This window comes from Salvia splendens, chromosome 15 (genome assembly GCF_004379255.2).
Source record: "Salvia splendens isolate huo1 chromosome 15, SspV2, whole genome shotgun sequence".
Taxonomy (NCBI): domain Eukaryota; kingdom Viridiplantae; phylum Streptophyta; class Magnoliopsida; order Lamiales; family Lamiaceae; genus Salvia; species Salvia splendens.
This window is the reverse complement of record NC_056046.1, coordinates 15,331,844-15,355,124: the sequence shown is the minus strand read 5'-3', so window position 1 is coordinate 15,355,124 and position 23,281 is coordinate 15,331,844. Positions and strand designations below refer to the sequence as shown.

Sequence of the window (23,281 nt, the reverse complement as noted above, 5' to 3'; positions counted from 1 at the left end):
AAATTATACTATATACTCATTTATCGTGGAGGCGCACTCTCCCATTAGAGAGCCCTCTTCCACCATATATCTATGCAAATTATAAACTTTTCTAACCGTCCAACTTTCCTAACCCAGCCCAAATAGAAATTTTTCGGTAGATTTTGATCTCACGTAACTATAATCTATGCACTAGTTTAGTCTGAATTATACATGAAAAGACGTCATTTTGATTCCTTAATTCTTGAATTTGACGTTGAATAATATGTGCTTAACAAGATAAAATATACCTCGTAGATTTGTTGGATTTGAAAATGACCCGTTATGCAAAATTAGCACCAATATTAAAATTAGTATTTTTTTAAAATCATTTTCAAATTTCGATATGCAAGAATTTATCTAAAATTTATGCAACTTTTAAGTCAAATAGTAGTACTCCACTATATTTGTAAATAACAGACAAAAGTACTCGATCAATCGTAACAAGGTTGGGATGAAATTAAATCTAAAAGTATGATGACGAAAAATAGTAAATAGACCTAATGAAACAAATATTTATTAAAAGTTCAATGTCTTGTAGATGTATTTTGTCAAATATAAAATCTACTTATTCGGTCATTGTTGTTTCTATTTCTACCTTCACGTAGCTGCTACCAATTAAATATTCCGTGATGAATGTTTCCTTTAAAACAAAAGACAAAAAAAGTTTATACCATGACATTTGACCTTTTTTTTTACAAAATATCTACAACTTACTCAAAAATATAAAAATGTCTGATCTTTAATTTTCAAATTTACTGTAACAATTCATATAGATTTTGGGACATTGAATCAGTTGTAAATGATATGAGTATATATCAGTAAACCACCCAATTACGGGTACCTAACCTTCAAACACTAAATTCAAATTGTTAGAAAATTAGACTCTTTTTTTTTTCTTCTTAAAATTGTCACTGTAACCTATAGTTAAGAACTTCACAAAATATGATTTATGGAGTTGCAGATAATATACTAGTAATTTTAGGAAGGGTTTGTAACTTTGTGTAGGTCTAAATGTATGCCCTCTCAGAAAAAAAAGAAAGAGAGGACCACAGCCATCACTAAGCATTAGACATGTGTAAAAACATGTCTTCTAATAAGGCCAACGGCATAACCTCCCCATGATTTTGTAAGCAAAACTAATAATTCCTTGGTCATGTACGAATGCGATGTTTTTCTATATACTCCAAATATTTATAAATTCTGATATTTTACTTATTTATATTGATAATCTAGAACATGAAGATTATGAAACCGTATAACTTAAATAATTGGTAATTTTTTTATTGTAGAACTATTTGAAGCACCTTCTTAAGAAGCTACTTTGAAAAAGATAGATCCTTAGATATAACAAAAATTATTCTTTGGGGTACATTATTATTATTTGGCTATTAAGTACGTATATTATATTATGTATCTATGTATCCCCAAGACTAACAAACAAATCTACTACTACTAATTTTTATATAGCCAGCCTATAAAAAGTCGGTTGGGCTTTTGACGTTTTAAGATATATATAAGCTCAATAGCATATTAGTCATATGAAAAATTGAAGAAAAAATAGAGAGACTAATTGACAATAAAATTATAGTCTAAAAAAATAGACTAATTTTATCATTTTGAGTTGTTCACCAAAATACAAATTCTAAATAAGAAAAGTTTTAAATAAATACTAACTCCACGTATTATTCTAAATTTAAATGTGGACTCCACAGTTCACTGTCACGTCACTACTTCCAGTGGTGGATCCAGGGGGCAAGAGGGGGCGGTCGCCCCTCCCCGACGGCCAATAGAGTCGAATTTGTCCTAAGGGTTGGCCGGAAAAAGCCATGGTCGCCCCCTCTGTGGAAAAAAAATTTAGAGGGAAGAAGACTCGTAAACTGAGCGAGCAGTGGAGAACGGTCCAAGATCAGAAGGTGACTTGAGATAAGAAGGTTATCGGAATGTGACGACGCCGGCGGAAATGGAGATTGGGGTTCGTTCAGTGAATTGGGGAAGGAAGCGTTGGGAAGAAGATAATCATATTGGGCTTATTTGGGGAAAGAATTATTGAGTTTAATAAATTGATCATTTGTTGGCCTAATAGCCCAAATATTTTACTTATTAAATGTAGAGTGAACTTCAAGAATTATTGGGTTTAATAAATTGATCATTTCCTGGGTTTATTTCGCACATAGTCCCTAAACTTTAAAATTATTCCCAGATAACTCTGGATTAAGGGTTTATATCGAAAATGGTTCTTTTGGCCTTTTTTCGGCCGAAAATACCCTTTTGGGGTTTAGGCAATTCGGAGTGTGTCAGCTCATTATGGTTTTCTCTCTGTCACCTTCTCCTTCTCTCATCTATCTATGTCTCTTTCCTTCTTCTTCCTCTTATTAATCTATCGATAATAGGTTCTTCATTTCTGATTTTGGAGCTTGAGCTGATCAGCTAAGATCTGTTGGAAGTGTGCTGCTTAACTTGTTTATTCTACACGTGTTGTGAATTTATGTTGAGTTCTTGCATCTGAACTAGGTTCTTGGGCTGTTTGAATTTTGCAGGAGGTGACTGATTGTGTTTGAAGAGATCATTCTCTATTTATTAATTTATTTGTATATTAGTTTTTTCTTTTAATGCCTGGAATTGTGATGGATGGGATTCATGAAGATGTGAATCATGGGATAGTGAATGAGGAAGGAGATTCTAATTCTTGTAAGGAAAATTCAGCGGTGAATAACTCTCCAACAGCTGGGCAGGCCCCAGAAGCTCCACAAAATGGTGATGGAGGGGAAAAGGCTGAAGAGGGGGCCGAGACCTCAATCGACCAGCTCTATGAGAATGTGTGTGAGTCACGGATTGATTCTGAATTGAGGCATCTTGTGGGAGGAGAGATGATTGAAGAGGATGAAGAGTTGCAGAGGCCGGATAATGGTGATTCTGGTTCGAAGAAAGATAGTTCAGTGGAGAATTCTCAATCTGAGCTTCTCACTTGCAGTTAGAATCTGAAATTTCTGGAATATCAAGTTCAAGTCCAAAGAGCAAAACCACCTAATGATAGGCGTAGTGAGAAGAGTTCTAAGAAAGAGAAGGTGAGAGGCACAAGAGATAAAACAATAATGACCTCACACCATCAAAATTAAAATTTTTGTAATGACTGAATTGCTGAAACCGGTATTTTCGGCTGAAAAGGGGCTAAAGGATAATTTTAGAGATAAGTCTTTAGTTCAGGATTGTTTGGGAATATTTTTAAAGTCCAAGGACTATGGGCAAAATAAACTCATAGTTCAGGGATTGTTTTTTAACTTCACTCTTAAATGTAAAGTACAAGTAATTTATATTATAAAATACTTTTTAGCTTCACCCAAACAGAATCCAACACAAATACTTTTTATATTATAAAATCTCATGCAATTTAGCTTCACCCAGATAATAAAATGCATCTTAATTAGTACTCCGTGTGTATGAGCATCTTCGAGGAGGAAAGATATATTGAGAAGGTATATTTCTCATTTACCTTCTCAAAAAGATTAACATACCTTCTTAAAAAGTAATGGACTATAAGGAAATAAGGTAAATTAAAAAGGCAAACAAATAACTAACTTTTTTACCTTTTTTTATCAAGAAAAGGTAAAGATACCTGCTCAAATACCATTTCCATTAGAGCATGAAATTTTATGAAGAAGAGGTAAATATAGTAGTTATTTCTCTTTATCTCTCCATTTACCTCTCTAATAAATAAATAAATAAATAAATCATTATTACTCTCGATTATAGAATATTTTATCTTCACTCATTTCCGCTTAAATTTAGTAAACTCAAATATCTAAACACTCACCGAAATTGTACTAATTCCTATATAATAAGGTTAAAGAAATTATCAGCACATCATATTTGTAGTTGTCTTTTCATTAAAAGGGGACAAAACTAATACTTTAAGGATCAAACATAAAAAAGTGTAACAATTGATATGTAATACTCCTAGTAAGGAAAATCCATACATTAGTTAAAAAATGACAAATGGAGGATCCCTGATTTGTGGCATAAAATTGTTAAATACGTGCGTAATTTCCATACCAAATCTTGGTTAGAATCGTTCGATAAGATGCTCATTTTTTCGCTGAACAAATGTGCATTTCAAGAATGTTATCAGTACTACAAAATAGACACACACATTCAACAATATTTTGCCAAAAAGGTGGCTTATGAAATCAAATAATAACATAAAGAAGAGATTCCATTTACTTACTTAACACTAACACTTCTTTTACTCAGTAACACTCCAGTTTTACATTCGAAATCTATCCCCACAACCCAAACTAAAACTCAAGCAAAATATTTATATATATTATATTTATGAAACGCCTCCTCACAGAGTTACGAGCGGATCCGACCCGAAGACGTCCCCAAACTCAAGAAAGAAATCATCACCCGACCCGAATCTCGCTACCAAGTCCGCGCCCGACTCCGAAACCACGTCAGAGCACCACGCAATATCCGTTCCGTACAAATCGGTCTCCTGATCAAACCATCCGGGTGCGCCAACCGGTTCCCCCAAATCCGAGAACAAATCGTCGCCAAGAGGGAAAATCGGAAAATCGGCACCGCCCTCAGCTTCTCCTGCCGCAGGCGACGACTCCGATTCCGCCTCGGGTGAGAAGAAGCGGAGCACCGATTTCGGTGACGCGGCATTATCGCGCGAAGACGAGGTGTACCCTGACCTGTCCTTGTTGTACCTTGGGCTGAAATTGGTCAGCGCGTCGGGCCCACGCAGCTGGATGGCCGCGTGGTCGTACACCATCGCCGCCTCCTCCGCCGTGTCGTAGGTCCCCAGCCACAGCCGCACCCGCCGCATGGGGTCTCGAATCTCCGCCGCCCACTTCCCCCACGGCCGCTGCCGCACGCCGCGGAATTTCCTCGCACCGCCGCCTTCCGCCGCATTCTTCGATTTTCTCCCTCCGCCGGCAGAGCTCCGCCTCTTCTCCGACGGCCGCGCCTTGTAGTCTCCGTCTCCGTCTCCGCAGCAGGGGAGAATCGTGACTTGGTGGATGTATTTCCTGACTCTACGACGCTTGAGGTGAGAGGCGGCGTCTTCGTCGCTGGAGGAGTCGGTGGCGTCGGCGTCGGTGACGGAGACGCGGAGCGTCTTCATCGGGGGGAGATTGGGGGAATATTCCGTCGCGGTGATTTGGTTGAGGTGTTCGGTGTATTTTGTAGGCCACATGGTGTGTGTGTGTGTGTGTGTATCAAAGTGGCATTGAAAGCGAAAGAGATTAAAGAGAGATTCTGAGAGAATAAAGAGAATTAAAGAAGAACCGTTAAAGAGAAGAATTGAGACAAGGAGAAAAGGGGACAAAATCAGAGATTATAAGGAAAGTTTTTGAGGAAAGTAAATTATATTACTGAAAAGAAGAGCTTCGTAAAAGCTTCTCTGCGGATATATAGAATCAATGGAAAGCTTTTTAGTTGCAGTAAAAGAGAGATGAATAGCGTGAATAAAACCCAGATGAATTAACTCAACTCAGAGAGTGAGAGGGACAAATGGGAGTGAGAGAGTGTGCTATTTGAGGTGGTGTCACATTAGCTGAGGACCAAGTGGCTAACTGTCTCTCTATTTATTGGAAAACATAATAATATGAACTTTTAAGTTTTTCAAATAATTCAGAAACCCCACATTTAGAATTGTTCGATTTTCCTCAAAATTGTATTGATGCTACTACAGTCGGAGTTAAGGTGTCCATGAAGTGACGTCGTTTGAGCTTCGTTCTCTCTGTATATTTTAAATGGCGAGAATCCAAGCAGCAAAAATTTAGTTTATGGTATTTTATTTTTTAAGTCAAACCGTTCAAAACCATGACTATGTTTTCCATTTTTCTGTTAAAATTTCGAGCTAATTATAATTAAGATTGAAAAAGATGTTAACCATTGATCGACATATTTATAATTCTCCAACAATGTGTTGGTTTGATACGAACCTCTATTATTATTATTTAGTTTAGATATTATAGGGATTTAGCATATCTTTTTCTATATCTTTATTTTCTTGTTCATTAAGTCAGTAACATTATAAATAGGATAGACTGTTATCTTTTTTATTCATTCAATCAATTAATAAAATCATTATCGTTTGCCCACTTGTGGAGTATCAAGCATCCAAAAATTATCTATCGCTGCCGACAAGATTCATTCTTGCGCCAAGCTCTATCTCCGGAGATCACCGCCGACCCAAGACTTGGGCGCCGGATTAATCACGGATTTAAACTCGCAACGCTGCCGACGGAGACTCCTCCGCGCCAGCCCTATCGTTTGTCCACCGACCCTTAAACGAGGGCGCCGGAATGTTATAGTTGTGAATTCGGATGGAATTCACCGTTAGGAGTAGGAGGCTCTTAACAACTGGTGCTTTCATTGAGAGCTGACCCTCCCACCATCTCGAACCGAAGCTATATCGCTGCCCGACGGAAACCAATCCGCACACAGCAACTGCTTTGGTTGTCGAGTCCCGCCTGTCCGCCGGACAACTCTACTTCTGCAACGCCCGACGGGAAGGATTCTCGCGTGCCGCATTGAAGTCAGACGATATCATCCACCACAGCCACGCCTCAATCCATCAACATGTCATACGCATACACCGACCCCCACCATTTGTCACGCAGCTACACCGAAGTTGGGCGCCGTGCAAAATACCACCGGGATACGCAACCGCCTCACCAAATGGAGTCGGTCCAGATCCGCCACCCTACCTGTTGGGATCCTCCCGGTAACCGATCACTCAAGGATTTCGATCCCTATGACCCTCCACCGACGCGACAACCCTCTTGTTGGGAACCACCGCCTCACCGGACATCGCAGGGGTACTCGGATTATGATCAACCACCGCCGCGTCCACCTAGTTGCTGGGATCCGCCCAGACATCGAACCAATCGCCGTTGTCCACTACTGCCCGTGCGTCGTTCTACCTGCGAGGAACAACCATCCTGTTTGGAACCGGACAAGTCACATCCCTATCAGCCTGATAGAAGCCCGTACGTGAGCCGCCAGCCTCGGCGCCACCATCTGCCATCATACCAGCCACCACCCAATCAACCTACCGACCCCCTGGATTGGCAACAACCGAACCAACCCCGCCGCAGCTACCACCCGTCTGGAGAGCCACAGCAGTTCAACCAATCTCCGAGTCACCACACAACGATGCTGCCTGCAGCTGCCCGGACCCGATCCGGCTCTGTGAACCTGCCTCAAAAGTCCAGACAGTTTAGGGATTCGAGGCAACAGCGTGGTCTCCCCAATAATCCCGAACTCATGGTTCGATCACTCACACCTGTCCAACAAGCGGCCTTAGACGATTACAACGAGAAATTACGGATTTATAGAATGGAGCAAGCCGCTCTTCTCGCCCACGTGAATGCATTGTTTGAGGAGAATATTGATGACAATAATCTAGTTGAGGATGTTCCCAACAATGCCGCTAACAATGGGGGCGCTAATCTTGATGTTCCAAACGACGAGGCCATGAAAGAGATCGTCAAGACCGACAATACGCCGCTGCAAGTGCTTGTCGGGGCATATGATGAGAAGATTGGTGAAGAAGAGGAGCTTGGTGATTTCGAGGACTCCATATTAGAGACATCAGCAAATAAGATCGGGGATCGTGTTGCTGTCAGTTCGGATATAGGATCTGTATCAAACGTTGCCATTAGATTGCCTAGTGAGAAACGAGTAAGGAAAAAGGAGGAAGAAGAATCGTTAGACAAAGATGAGGGGGACGATTCTACTAACGAAGGGAAGAATGTCGTCGACTCATCCAATGTTGTTCGAGGGCCATCCAAAAATGATGTTTGGAATTCTTGGGGTGAAAATGAAGGTGCGATGTTGAGAAAACTTTCCAAAGATTCACTGGCTGTTGATGAAAGGAAATTTACATTTGATTCGGTGTTTGATGACAAGAGTGGTGATCTTCTTGATCCAACACAATGGGAGTTCGAGATAAAGGGTGGGGTACGAAATGGATCTGCATTGGCTCGAATACAACGATCGTGCATATTTACATTTGATCCCGGAGGAGATAAATCGCCAAAGCTTCTGCTTTCAACTCTCCTTTTTGCTTCGTGGTTCCCACCTTGAGGACAAGGTGGATTTTAACCGTGGGGGAGTTGATACGAACCTCTATTATTATTATTTAGTTTAGATATTATAGGGATTTTGCATATCTTTTTCTATATCTTTATTTTCTTGTTCATTAAGTCAGTAGCATTATAAATAGGATAGACTGTTATCTTTTTTGTTCATTCAATCAATTAATAAAATCATTATCGTTTTCCCACTTGTGGAGTATCAAGCATCCAAAAATTATCTATCGCTGCCGACAAGATTCATTCTTGCGCCAAGCTCTATCTCCGGAGATCACCGCCGACCCAAGACTTGGGCGCCGGATTAATCACGGATTTAAACTCGCAACGCTACCGACGGAGACTCCTCCGCGCCAGCCCTATCGTTTGTCCACCGACCCTTAAACGAGGGCGCCGGAATTGTGGTGTTATAGTTATGAATTCGGACGGAATTCACCGTTAGGAGCAGGAGGCTCTTAACATGGTTACATTTCTAAGCGTTTCAATTTTCTATTATTGTATTTTGGATCCGTCCTTGTTGATTGGAGTAACACATAATTAAATTTCTACGGACTATTAAACAAAAAATTTAGTAGATTGGCTCAATTTTAGTTTTTGGTTAGTTGTTGAAGATGAGTAGCATACTAAAAAATAAAGGGCAAGCACCCAAAAGAAAAGTATATTTACATTTTGAATAAAACAGTAATCTTTTGATGAATGCGTTGTTGAGATGTGGACAGATTTACCCTTACAAAATCGCCAATTGAAAAGGGCCTTCAGTCACTAGTGGTAGTGGGCAAGAGTGTGTGGGCGACAACTGCTGCCTGCGGCGGCTACTGTAACTAAGCAGTACTGTTGAGGTGTGTTTTGCCTTGTGCATTAGAGCATCCACAACCGTGCTCTTGCCAGCGGCACGGTTGTGGGCCCGGGCGGTACTATTCATGCCTGCTCTCTGGCAAGAGCACAACACCCACAACTGTGCTCTTCCGCAAGGACGAGCACAATTAATATAAAATTCAATTACACAACAACATTTTCATAATACTAAAATTCATTAAAAAAACCACAATAAAAATTACAAATTACAAATAAAATAAAAAGACATAATTAAAATCCTAAAAATTAAAAATTACATAATTAAAATACTAAAATTAAAAATTACATAATTAAACTCCTAAAAATTAAAAATTACATAATTATTGGCTAATATAACCCGAGGAAGACTACGCATCCGGCGGCACCAACCCCAATTGTTTTTGGAGACCCAATATCATGGACTCGTGCGTTTGAAGTTGCGTGGGGGTCATAGTTGACCTATCGGCCATATTGAGTTGGGCCAAAAGGGCCCACAACGAGTTGTTCGGGGGTGGAGGTGGAACATAGGGTGCGGGTTCGGGAGCAGGGGCAGATGAGTCGCGGCGCGACGTCGTTCGGCCGCCGCCTTCTTCCTACCTTGCGGTCGGCGTCGGGAACCGCTTGGTCCGGCATCGGGGCTACCCAAGTTAGCTCCGGCGAGTTGGCTAGCCACTTCTTCCGAGCCGGAGTCGGATAGTGCTACCGACCGTGAGCGTTTGGAGGAGCCGCTAGAGGAGGATGTTATGCCTCCCTTATACTTCGGGTGCGTCCGCGTCTCCTGCCAAACGTTAAGATATTTGAACGACTTACCGTTCATGGATTGGTAGGTGCTCAGCGAGGCGGTGATGATGTCGACCTCGCTTTGGCCGCTCCCGGCATTCCGGGACTCCTGGATGAAATAGCCGTTGAACTTGCCAATTTCTTCGTTGGCTCGGCCGATGCAGTTGCGCACCATACTCTCGTTGCGCTCGATCGTTCCCGGCGGCCGGTGTGCATTGTACCGGCTAGAGACGCGCCACCAAAAGTGATCGCCGGATTGGTTCGTTCCAACCACCGCATCTTCGGAGATTTCCAAGTACGCCTTGAACAATCTTTCCATCTCCGCCGGTGAGTACGGTGTGCGGACACCGGCGCGAGATGGAGGATTCGGCATTTGGGAAGGGGCGCGAGGCCCTAGGCTCCGGTTGTCCACCCGTAGCGCCCATCGGAGGCACCTTGATCGTCGATTGGGTATGGCCGGTAGCCACTCGGAACGCCCGAATCTTGGGTGAGAGGAGGGGCCGAATATTCCGTTTCCGGACTAGGAACGGTTGCGAACCGAACCATTCGGGGTTCCAACCGTGAGAGCCGCTTGGGTTGTCGTCGTTACAGGACATAGTGGTGTTGTAGGGTGTGAGAGGAAGATGAAAATGGATATGAGAGATTGAAGATGAGAATGGAGATGAGAGAATGATGATGAGAATTGTGTAGTGAAAGTGTGAATTTTTGGGAGTGAAATTGAGGGTATTTATAGATGAAAGTGTGTATTTTTGGGTAAAAAAAATAAAAAAAAATTAAAAAGTGGGGAAAAACGGTTATAAACGGATATAATTTTTTGGGGAAGTGAAATTTTTTTTTTTTATTTTTTATCAGTTTTTTTAATAAAAAACCGATTTTTAAAAAAAAAATAAAAAATTGTTTGAAACCAACGGCTATGCCGTTGGCGAATGGGAGAGTGACACGTGTGCGTCCGCTGGCACGGACGTGCTCGATACATCGAGCAGCGCCGTGCCAGCGGCGCGGTTGCAGCGGCGGCGGTTCTTCGCCTTGCCGCTGGCACGGACGGCGGTGGCGCCAACCGCCACCGCTGCGGATGCTCTTAGTATGTGTGCTTTTCTTTGGATAATATTTTTGACAATAGTGATATTATTTATTTGTTTGAGTGAACTACATTTTACCTTATGTTCACTTTCGCATATAAATAGTATTTGATCTTTATTTTATATCATTTTTAGTACCTATAAAACACATTTTTAGTAACTGATGTAATTTTCACCCCAAAATACCCTCTAAACAAATTCATTTTTCCATTTATGTCATAAATGATATTTTGGGCATTGACAAAACTAGTACCAAAAGTGATATTATAATATTTTCTCGCATTCTCTTCACTCTTTATACTATTATTATTAATCAATATTAATATTATTATTTTGATGTTATAAATTAATAATTAATTTATTTATTAATATCATTTAAAATACTTAATTATAATTATAGTAATAATTATATTTAATTATTATAATAATATTATTTTTATAATAGTAAAAAACTAGTAGTAATTAATAAATAATAATAATTATTTTACATTAAATTTATAACTAATCAATATAGTCTTAATCAAAATTTAAAATTGTGAATTGTATTCATAATGATAAGAGTTGAATATTTTTAGTTAGGTGTTTCAACCCTAAAATGAGTATAAATAATTTAATTAAAAATATTCAATTGATTTAATTACTTTAAATAATTATGTTTTGTTATTGATTTATATTATGATTGCAATTAGATGTATGTATAAAACACTAAAAAGAAAGAAGAAAAAGAAGAGAAAAGAAAAAAGAGGAAACATAAACTAAGGAGAAAAATGAAAGAAGAAAGGAAGATAAAATATTAAAAAGAAAGAAGAAAATGAAGATAAAAGAAAGAAGAATAAACTAAAGAAGAAAAAAAATTAAATATTTGGTTATATTTAATTGAAATTTCCAAAAATATTCCCCATAACAAAAAAATTACATGTTTGGTCCATATAGTTATTTTTGTCATGAGATACCAAAAATAATATAAAATAAAGATCAGATACCATTTATGTGCGAAAGTGAAAGATCAGGTACTATTTATGTAGTTCACTCTATTTGTTTTATAGTATAAATTACTATAAAATAAACTGGTGGCAAACGTAAACAATTTTAACAACATTGTTCAAGGTGGTTGACCGATTAATTCTTAAATTTAAATTTTGATCGATATTCGTGGACGATAATAATTGTATGGTCATATTTTGAAGTTTATTTGTACAACTCTTCTCTTTCAAAATTTTCTTCTTTCTCGATGTTCTATACATTTGTATTTTTATGGTGTTCTATTCGTTTTTTTTTTCAATAAGAGAGACAAAGACATAAAATGCAATTGCTAGTTTGATTCATTTCCCAATCTACATACATTTGTCGTAAATTAACTTATCATTATGAGTAGCACTATACCATATATAACTCATTAAAGAATCCCATGTCATTTTTGTACACAAAATTATTATGCGGCAACTTGAATTAAGCGTAAGTAGGGACACGAGTCACATGACGAATGCATTATCGTCTTAAACAAAATCAAGACCAACTCTTCAAAATTGGTCCCACCACATATATTACAATAGAAAATATCATTGTATTGCCTTCATACTACACATAAAATGAAAACTATTTTGACAAAAGTTTAGTTCTTAGTAATAATAGTGAAAGTTGTTATAAAAAGAAAACCGACCCTTATTGACATTGGATGAAGAAGCGATATAGTTCTTTTCAAGAAAACTGACATTTATATTGAAAGAGAGATTAACAAATATTCCTAGCTATTCTAGTAAAGCTTGCATTTTTTTATAGTAAATGATTGTTGTGAACAATAAAGTTACTGTTTCTTAAGAATAAAAGTTAATTTTTACTAAGATTATATTTTAATACAAATTACTATTACGAATAAAAGTTACTCCATGGTGGTATTAATAAATAAAATTAATTGTTGATATAAACATAAGTAAATGGATCGAATTGGAGTTTGGAGAGTGCAAGTAGCTACATTGAATAATCACATAACTTATCTCTTAATTAGAATTAAATAATGGGTTAATAAAAGTAAAAGCAGCCGCCGTATCTGATGGGACCGTTTTGGGTCACACAAATTTGGTTTGTCAGAATTCAAGACGGCCAGCCACGTGAACCGGAAAGGACGCACCGTTAATTTCGTCAGTCTATTTACCTGCTTACTCCTCCTTGTACCTTTCACTCTGGCTATTAGCCTTTTTCTAACGGCTTCTCTTTCAGGCCATTCTCCGGCATTGGCTTTGCGGAGGAGACGACGCGAATTTAATGCGAAACTGCTAAGGGATGAGAGCATCTGCATCGCTGTCTCGATGTGGTCTCGGTTTCGTCTCGGCGAGACGAGACCGCATCGAGATAGCGATGCGGGTGCTCCGTCTCGTCCCGTGTCCCTCCGCCGAGAGGAGGTTGGCGAGCTCCCGTGCGCCCGTGACGCCCACTCGTCGGCCCACGAGTGGGAGTCTTTTATATTCGTTGAAGATTTTTTTTTAAAATTCCGGAAAATTTTGAAAATAAAAAAAATCCTCTAAAAATACTAGTTGTTTATAGCCGTTTTCCCCATATTTTAATTTTTTTTCTTTTTTTTAAGCCCCCAATCATTTTTATAAATATTAAGTCATTCCCACAAATTATCCACCATAAAAAACTCTCTATTCTCACTCAATAAATTGTAATATTAGGATTTCAATTATGTATTTTTCGTATTTTCGGATGTTAATTTTCGTGGTCTTTAATGATTTCATGAATTATTAGTATTAATTTAATATTTCAATGATATTAATTGAATTTGTTGGAAATAAAAATGAAAAATGAAATTGAATGAATAGTTAAGGGATGAGATGGTTAAAAACATCCTTAACCCTGGCCCGGATTCAGGCCCCAAGTCTCCTCCACGTCATCGTTCCCCTAAATTTGAGTCCCAGGCCACAACTGCTCTAACCTTGTAGGCCCCAACCCGGGCCACAACTAATAAATTGCATTATTCACAACTTCAAGCCATTTTACTCGTAAATGCAATACGTTGAACAATTCAAACCGGAAAAGTACATTGTTCAGTATAAATTAAAATTACAAATCCTAGACAAAGCAAATTAAAAATCCTAGAAAATAAAAATACAAGTCATACATTTTTTATTAAAATGATAAAACTACTACTTCTTCATTTGTGCGCGAAAGTAGGCGATCATCTCATGGTGCAATTCGAGATCGAACTCCGACATTGTCGAGGTATCCCTCGATGTCAACTCCATCAGCTGGCTCATCCGCCAGGTAATACTCATCTCCGACATAGAGTCGGAGATCTTATCCACAGACTGATTGGGCGGCGGTGGCGGCATAGCGGAGTAGCTCGCAGTTGCCTTCCCCTTCGCTTTCCTCTTTGTCGTCTTTGTTCCCATCAACCGACTTTGAGTGCTAGGGGATGAGAGGAAGACGTCGTCGTCTGTCATGTTGAGGTCAATCGCCGACCTCCTTCGCTCGAAGAGTAGTTTCCGGCGGTGGAAACTTTGATTCTCTTTGGCGCCCCACTTGTCGTCGTTTCTGTCCCACCTGTGTACTTCGGGATCTTCTCGACAATCTTCCAAACGTCGAAGTACTTGAAGTGCTTCGACCCATCAGGGAAGAACTCCGCCCTGGCCTTCTCCATGAGGTCCAACTAGTTGTGCCCGCTCGGCCACATCCGGATTACGTTGGTCCACTTGCCATTTCACTTGTTCATCTCCTTCTGGACCCGACTCCAATGCTTGCGTAGCTTCACGTAGCTACGCTCGAACGACCCTTTAGGACGACCAGCGTTGTACTTCTCCGCAATCCGCTCCCAGAACACTTTGCCGCTCTGCTGGTTGCCGATGATAGGATCCTCGGAGACATCGATGAAGTTCTTGGCCAGCCACAATGTCTCCTGCGGACTATACTTCTTCGGCCCATCATCCTCCGCAACCTTGCCCTTACCTCTCCCTACAGCGGGCTCCATATCACTGATTTTGTACTCATCAGTGCTAACTGGCGATGTAATTTCCATGTTGGTAGGCAACCCCGGACTAGGCGTTGCATTAGGGTCGGGCGACGACGGCACTTACTAGTTGTTGGCGTTGACAAAATCGTCCATCTGTCGTTGATCGCTGTTAAACCAATCCATAGAGGCTGAAAATAAAACGAAAAAAAAGTGTGGTAAAATGGTGCACAAATGGAGTATATATAGGCAATAAAACGAAAAAAAAAATATTGGGGACTTGCGGCCCGGCCCGGAAGACATCCAACGCCGGGCTGGGACTCATCTCATGCGGCACGAGCATGGTTTAAAGCCTGCAGGCCGGACCCCGGGCGCGTCCCTGGGCCGCGACTGAGTCCCCAGGACCGGACTGGGCCGCAAATTCATCACCTCCATCGCGCGGGGCCACGGGTCGGGACCCAGGTGCGGTTCGGCCCGCGGCGTTAAGAATGCTTTAAGAGATGGAGGGTTGCAGGTGCTGCTGTCTCTTAGTTAAGAGATGGGGTAAAAAGTGCAGTGGGGCCCATGAATAGTGAAGGGATGAGACGGTATTGAGACGGAGATGTGGATGGCCTGAGAGCTTTAGAGATAGAAAAAAAACATGATTCAAGCATTGTTAATGGCAAATGATATACTCCTTCCTATCCCAAAAAAATAAAGGTATTTGGAATGACACATAAATTAGTTCATAATTGGTAAAATAAAAGAGATGTGGAGAAATGGTAGTTAAAAGTGTTAGTGGATATTGATACTCTTTTTATTAATAGTGGTTAATGGTGATCCCTAATAGTATAAGTTGTAAATAAATTGATGTACTATATGAATAATTAGTTTGAGAGAAGTTTCCATAAATGAAAATGTGATAATTTTATGAGATGGATAAAAAAGAAAAGTGTCCTCGTTTTTAGGGGACAGACTGAGTATTTAATAAGAGAGAAAAACTTATTAAGTAAGCTAATATTGTATGACAGGTCTGTAGGGATCAGATTTTACTTAGTATTAACTAATTACCGGGACCTCTTTGTTATTTGATCAACACTGAGATGGCTAATCTCAGTAAGGAACAAGCCAATTACAAGGGATGTGTTACAACTAGAACAATTTGTGACTAGTACAAGATTTACAGAAAACCCTAGCCTATATCGGATCTGGAACCAACCAGATATTGCAAGCTACACTTCTGTGAAATCACATGCACACACTTAACACACAAATCAGTAACACAAGACACAAGATCCTTTCGGATCTAAATCATGAACGAAATACAAAATCGAAATGGGACAGAAGATTTAGGATATGGCTCAGGTCGCACACACGACTGCACAGGGCCAAGGACCTCCTCAATCTTCACCAACAAATCTCAAGGGAGCACAGTGAAACAATCGAACCCCAAAACTTAGGGTTTCTCCGATTACTACAACACAGTAGCCACCTCACACATCAAATGACTCACAACCACAGCCACAAGGCTTCAAGAATACACGAATCCCACGAATCTAAGAAATCAACCGATGATCTTTCACCAAACAACCAGATTCGAACTCGACCATTCGAAACCAAAAGAAATCTCCGAATCAACACAGGTGTTGAGAGATGTACACTCGGTTCTCACAAAAAACAGAGAAGGGAGTCACCAGAGAAGAAGATCGGAAGGCATTTCTGAGAGAGAGAGAGAGAAAGGTTCTAGAGAGAAGCCGGAGACGAAGCGTGTAGAGAGAGAGCATTGAACAGACTGAGTGACCGAGAGAGGATAGGGAGTGTTTAACACTCCAAACAAACACACCCTAGAGCCAACGGTCCACACTCATGATCCGCGTGAGATGGCCACGTGACAGCCATCAGAGCATCCCTAGTTTAAGTATTGGGCCAAACGAGCCTAACAATTAAATCAATCCAGCTGATTAAATAGCAAGCCCAATTGAAGTTCATAGTATATCACAGGGTCTATATGGAAAAAGAAGATTATAAGACCATCCACTACGCTGTCTCTATACCGTCCCTTAAATCGTCCCTTAACTACTATTTGACCACTATTTGAGGGCCCCTGTAACGCCCCGAATTTTTTAAAAAAAATAAATAAATTTTAATTAGTTCAAATGCGTCGGAAGTCGTAGATAAATTAAATTCTAGAGGTGTGTAGATAGTTTCTTATTATGTGAATTATTTGTTTGTGTGGTGTTTTTTGTTAGAAATAGAGAAAGAATAAAAGAAAAGAAAGAAAGGAAATAAAGAAATAAGAAAAGAAAAAGAAATTGGAAAAGGGAATGAGATTTTTTTTATCTCAATTCCCCACTTACGGGAACCTTCTACACACACCTCTCTCTCTCTTTTCTCTTCACCAATTCCTCAAATTGAGAGATACCCAAAAATCGACCAAAAGGGGAAATCCCCAAATTGAGGAAAACCCTCAATTCCCGTCGCCATCCTCAACTCGCCGGAGTTGGCGACTGCCACTGCCACCGTTGGGTCCCCTGCACCTCGATTTCCATCTCCAGAATCAGCCACCGCCGTCGTCTCCTTTGCGGAAAAACGCCGACGCAGCGACGGGGGGACGGGCAGACGTTGCTCAGCCGCTGTCGCTGAAATTCCGCCGTCGCCGCCGTGGTTAATCAGCCGCTGCTGTTACAGCAGCCCCGAAACACTCCCATTCAACCCGAATCAACTCCGAACAGCCCCGAAATCAACCCGAACATCCACGCACAACCCCGAAAGATAAGTTTCATTACTATTATGTTCCTTTCGCAACTTCAGATTAATCACAACGGGTGTTCAATTGTAATGTTCGGTTTGTCATTGATTGTGTTGTTTGATCGGTGATACTTGTTGATTGAATTATGTGGGAAATCTAACGAAATTATTGGGATGATTAGAGTATATAGTTGGATTATCTTAGATAGTATGTATGTATTTGAAGTATACAAGTAGAAATCTTGTTGCAGTGAAGGAAATTAAGGAAACAGCTACTGTGCCCTGTTCTGGCAGCATGTTACAAGTCCCGTTTAACCAAGTAAACGACCTCATTTTCTTACCAAATTTTAACTGAACATACTTTTATGTGTCTTCTGCCATGTGACCAAAATTCAGCTTCATCCGAGTTCAAATGAATTTATAGTGATTTTTGTAATGAGACTGCCCCTGTTCTGCCAGGTTTGAATAAAACAGACATAAACCCTAAACAAATTAGAATTTGAAGTCCAAAGTTAATCCCCATAAAATAGACCGTCATGGCTTTTATTTTCATCGGGTTACGTTGAATTTCGACTTCGTTGTTGACCAGAATGATTTTTCAAAGTCGGTGCAAATTCTGTAAAATCTTGGGACATGATAAAAGTTGAAATGCTTATGCTTTAACCTTATTTTTGGACTAGTATATGAAGATATATTTCCTAATGTGAAATCTTGAAGGAGAAATAGTTGTTTTTGACTAATCTAATATTTTGTAGTATACATGCATAAATAATAGACAAGAATTATGAAATTAAGTTAGAAAATAATGGTTAACTGTATGAATTTGATACTTTATATGCGAGAGCGAAATATATATTGAAGGGTAATCCTACCCCAGGAAATAACAAGGACAAGGACAAGGAGCAGGAATAAAGGGATTCGTGTGTCAAGGGCGTTTTGGATTTCGAGGTAGTCTTAATTCCTGAATTAAGTTTACGTGATTACATATAGAATATTGTGTGTTAATCGGTGATACATTATGTGATCTATATATTTTGCTTATGACGTGAAATATGTGAATATTGGATATGTAATGATATTGATAGAATTGGAATTTATCTGTTTATTTGATATGAGATGGTGTGAAAGAAGTTGTTGATCTGATATGTTAAAGATTATTGGAAATAAGTAATCTGATGAGAAAATGAATATAAATGTGGTTGGAAGGTAAATGAGATAAATGATATATTACTATGAAATGTATACTTATATGATTTACATGTGAAAATGTCTGATGATGTCTGTGATGATGTCTGATCTGTATGCGTTGATGTGAATGTCGGAAATTGTCAGATATAAAGTATATTTGTTTGTGTTTACGCCCCGTGCTTGAGTGTATTCTGTGGGTACAATTGGCATGCCATAGGACAACAGCGCTGCATTATCTGTGATATCTCGTCTTCTGGATAACCGAAGCGATGATCGTCTGTTATCTGATGGGCCCCTATCTGATCTGTCTGATATACACCCTATGGGTGGTCTGTTCCCGGGATTACCCCTATCTATACACCCTATGGGTGGTCTGTTCCCGGGATTATCTGTTTGTACCCTAATGGGTAGTCTGTGCGGCGTCCTCTCGAGGACCATGACCGCGTCTGTATCTGATTCTGTTTTTGATCTGGTCCGCGTACCTTAGTTTGTCACTAAGCACTTAATGGGGGCTATATGTGTTCTGATATGTGAGAACAAGGGTGATTGCTATATGTGTTCTGATATGTGAGAACAAGGGTGATTGTTATATGTGTTCTGATATGTGAGAACAAGGGTGATTGTTATATGTGTTATGATATCTGATAATGTGAAACCTCTGTTATAACTCTGATGTATCTGGTATATGAGAGCAGATTTTGTTATATGTGTTTGGATATGTGAAAGCTATATTCTTATGTGAAAAACGATATTATGTGATGCTAAATGATATATTATGATGTTAATGATCCTCTGATGCAAAAAGGGTGAATCTGACATTGTTTGATATGATTTGACGTTGTGTGAAGTTATGATGTTGCTCGACACTAGCAATTGATAATTGATCATATTTATTGATATATTATGAGATTATATGATTATGCCTTCAGTAAGTCCCAAGAAATCAAAGGAGGAAAGATCAGACTTTTAGTGTTGGTTATTTTGATATGTATATGTTTATGAGAATGTTGGTTCTGGATAATATTCAAGGGTTAATATTGTAAACACATAGGTTGTATAATGTTTACTTAACTCCGGAAATTAGGCTCTAATGTTGAGTATACTACTGGACTTGTTGAAGCTCACCCCTTTCTTTTCCCCCTGCAGATTAGCACTTTCGATTTACGGCTGCTCAAGTCGGGTCACTAGCCAACCTTTTTGTGTTCAGAAAACTCTTTCGGATATGTTAGATGTGGCATGTATAGCAAGTGTAATATAGTTAAGACGTTTCATTTACTTCGTTTTCCAGGTTGTATAAATATATATATAGGCTTTTAGAAACAGGTTTATGGTCTAATTTCAGATGTCATATAGCAGTTTTTCCGTTTACCAAGGAAAGGAAAATGATATATCTTTGTATAAAAAAAAGAATCAAGGATTTTCTGTTAAGTCCGGATTTGTACCAAAAGGTGACATCACTTATTCGATTATTAAATTAATCGGGTAAGGGGTGTTACAGCCCCACTGTCCTTTTTTCCTCCATCCCTTAACTAAGGGACGAAACCTGCAACGCTCCGTCCCTTAACCGTCCCTTAATTACTATTCATTCAATTTCATTTTTTATTTTTTTTTACAACCCAATTAAATTTAAACAAACACAATTCATTAAAATTAAAACAACATTACAACTTAAACTTAAAAAAAAAAGAAAAAAAGACATAATTAAAATTCTAAAAAAAAAAAATGACATAATTTAATCTTCTCCGCCAAAGTTTTCCCAAATGTGATCAATTAGATCCTCTTGGAGTTGGGTGTGGGCGCTAGAGTCGCGTGTCCTTGCCCGAATAGCCAACCGTTCTTGTATAGACGGATGCGCTCCACTTCGCGGCGGACTACTTGCGGTTGAGCTTCCGGGAGATTCGGGGTCGAACCAATTTCCCGCATCGGATCCTTCGTCTCGGACAATCATGTTGTGCAAGATTATGCACGTATACATGATGTCAACCATGCTCTCCATGAACCAGGAACGAGCCGGGGCTTTGATGATGTTGAAGCGCGCTTGGAGAACCCCAAACGCCCTCTCCACATCCTTGCGCGCAGCCTCCTGCTTCTGCGCAAAAAGAGCCTGCTTTGGGTTCGCAGGCCTGCCGCACGTCTTCACGAAGGTCGGCCACTTCGGGTAGATGCCGTTGGCGAGATAGTACCCCATTTTATACCGCCGGTTGTTGGCGACGAAGTTGATGGCCGGCGCTTTACCATCCAAAACTTCGGTAAACAGATCGGACTGGTGGAGCACGTTTACGTCGTTGTTCGAGCCAGGGACCCCGAAGTACGCGTGCCAGATCCAAAGCCGATAGTCGGCAACGACCTCGAGTACAACGGTTGGGTGGGTGCCTTTGTGGCCGCTCGTGTAGGACCCCCTCCAAGCCACCGGGCAATTCTTCCATTGTCAGTGCATGCAATCGACACTGCCAAGCATCCCGGGGAATCCGTGCACTTGTTCGTGCAGGTTGAGGAGAAACTGACAATCGTCCGTGCTTGGCCTCCGGAGAAATTCGTCACTGAAGGCTGCCCGGACGCCTCTGCAGAAGTTGAGCAAGCACATGCGCCCAGTGGTGTCTCCGATGTGGAGGTATTCGTCGAATATGTCGGCCGTTTGTCCAGTCGCAAGCTGACGGATGACTGCAGTACATTTCTGCAGCGTCGTGTGGCTGGGACGGCCGACCGCGTCGAACTCTTCTCGGAAGAACTCTTCCCGGGCCGCCAAAGTATTAGCTATGTGGAGAAATAGCGGTTTACTCATGCGGAAACGGCGACGGAAGTAGGTATCTCCCCAACTCGGGTTATCGCAGAAGTAGTCGCGCACTAACCGTGCGGCGGCTTCCTCCCGGTTCCGATTGATGTACTTCCGGGAGCGTCGTGGGGGTGGCGCGGCTTCCTCCGCCTCTCGTCGTCGATCTTCTTCAAGTGATTGTTCCATTAATTGACGCATTTCCTCAAAAGGATCCATTTGTTTGAGTTGATTTAAGTTGGAAATTGGAGTGATAGAGAGGATTTGAGAGGAATAGATGTGCGTTTGTGTGTGAAATGAGTACGAAATAGGATTATTTATAGAGTAAATAAATAAATAAAATTAAAAAAAAAAAGAAAATAAAAAATTAACGGTAACATTACTGTTTGAATTTTTTTTTATTAAAATTCGATTTTTTTAAAAAAATCGAATTTTTTAAAAAAAATGAATTATTGCGTCATCCGTGACGACGCCCACTCGCCGGTCAGCGAGTAGGCGTCACGCATGCATCGGGGGCGCGCCACGTCGCCCGGGCGCGTGACGGGCCGGCGCATCCCTTGTCTCGCGGATGCGGGCTACGGGACGGGCTACGGGACGGGACGAGGGTTGCAACGCGAGCCGCGCGCGGGACGCTTAGTGGATGCTCTAATGTTTGAGGGCGAATGGAATATAAAATTAAACTACATTGTGGGATATGCAATTCGTTCAGGCTACTTAAGCTAGACACGCTGATTTTAATTAATTTCTCATTTCATGGTATCTTTAATTTGGTGCAATCCACAGTAGTGTGAAAAATTAAAACATTGCAATATTTGTGTATTTTAAACGAAAAAAACTTAATGATGTTCACCAATCAATTAAAATTAAACCAAACAAAATCTCTCAACCAAACTGAAAAAATAGATGAAAATGAAATGCCTGCTCATTTGAGTAGGCTTATTTTTTTTGCAGTTGGCAATGTTTATCCATGATGGTAAAATACTAAATTTAAACATGAATGAACGTGGCAGGCAACCTAGGTTTCGATGCAATTAAAATATGAATGATAATGTTTTGAGTCAGTGTCCCTGCCTAAATTTTTTCAGTCTCCAATTCTCAACTACTTCCATCTATCTCATCCATAACTATGGATCTCTGGATATTATTATTATTATTATTATTATTATTATTATTATTATTATTATTATTATTATTATTATTATTATTATTATTATTATTATTATTATTATTATTATTATTATTATTATTATTATTATTATTATTATTATTATTATTATTATTATTATTATTATTATTATTATTATTATTATTATTATTATTATTATTATTATTATTATTATTATTATTATTATTATTATTATTATTATTATTATTATTATTATTATTATTATTATTATTATTATTATTAGTACTCTCTCCATTTGACTCGCATGAGTTTTAAGAAATGTACTCCCTCCGTCCCACTTTAGGAGTCCCGATTAACCATTTTTTGGTGTCCCACTTTAGAAGTTTCGGTTGGAATATTCCATAAATGGTATTAGGCCCCACATTCTACTAACTCTTTTCCACCCACATTTTATTATAAAATTAATATAAAAAATATGACTCACATTCCACTATCTTTTTTCACCAACTTTCCTTTACATTTCTTAAAATCTGTACCGAACTCAACTGAGACTCCTAAAATGGGACGGAGGGAGTAATAGAAAGTGAGTTGAAAAAGTTAATGGCACGTGGATCCTACTTTTATATATTAATTTTAAAATAAAATGTGAGTGAGAATAAGTTAGTGGAATGTAGAACCTACTACTATAAATGGTAAAATTGAAATGTGACA

At 39.6% G+C, this 23,281-nt stretch overlaps 1 protein-coding gene and 1 long non-coding RNA gene across 2 annotated transcripts; one reads left to right on the top strand and one right to left on the bottom strand.

The window, feature by feature from the left end:
- Window positions 1-4,129: 4,129 nt before the first annotated feature.
- On the bottom strand, window positions 4,130-5,586 carry LOC121766586 (ethylene-responsive transcription factor CRF2-like). The gene has a single exon (XM_042162862.1). It carries the CDS (start codon window positions 5,216-5,218, stop codon window positions 4,364-4,366), a length of 855 nt encoding a protein of 284 aa, XP_042018796.1. The 5' UTR covers window positions 5,219-5,586; the 3' UTR covers window positions 4,130-4,363.
- An 11,289-nt stretch (window positions 5,587-16,875) lies between these two features.
- On the top strand, window positions 16,876-20,102 carry LOC121768726. The gene is made up of 2 exons (XR_006043400.1): window positions 16,876-18,434; window positions 19,821-20,102. It is a non-coding gene; the product is annotated as an uncharacterized LOC121768726 (long non-coding RNA).
- The last annotated feature ends 3,179 nt before the right edge of the window (window positions 20,103-23,281 follow it).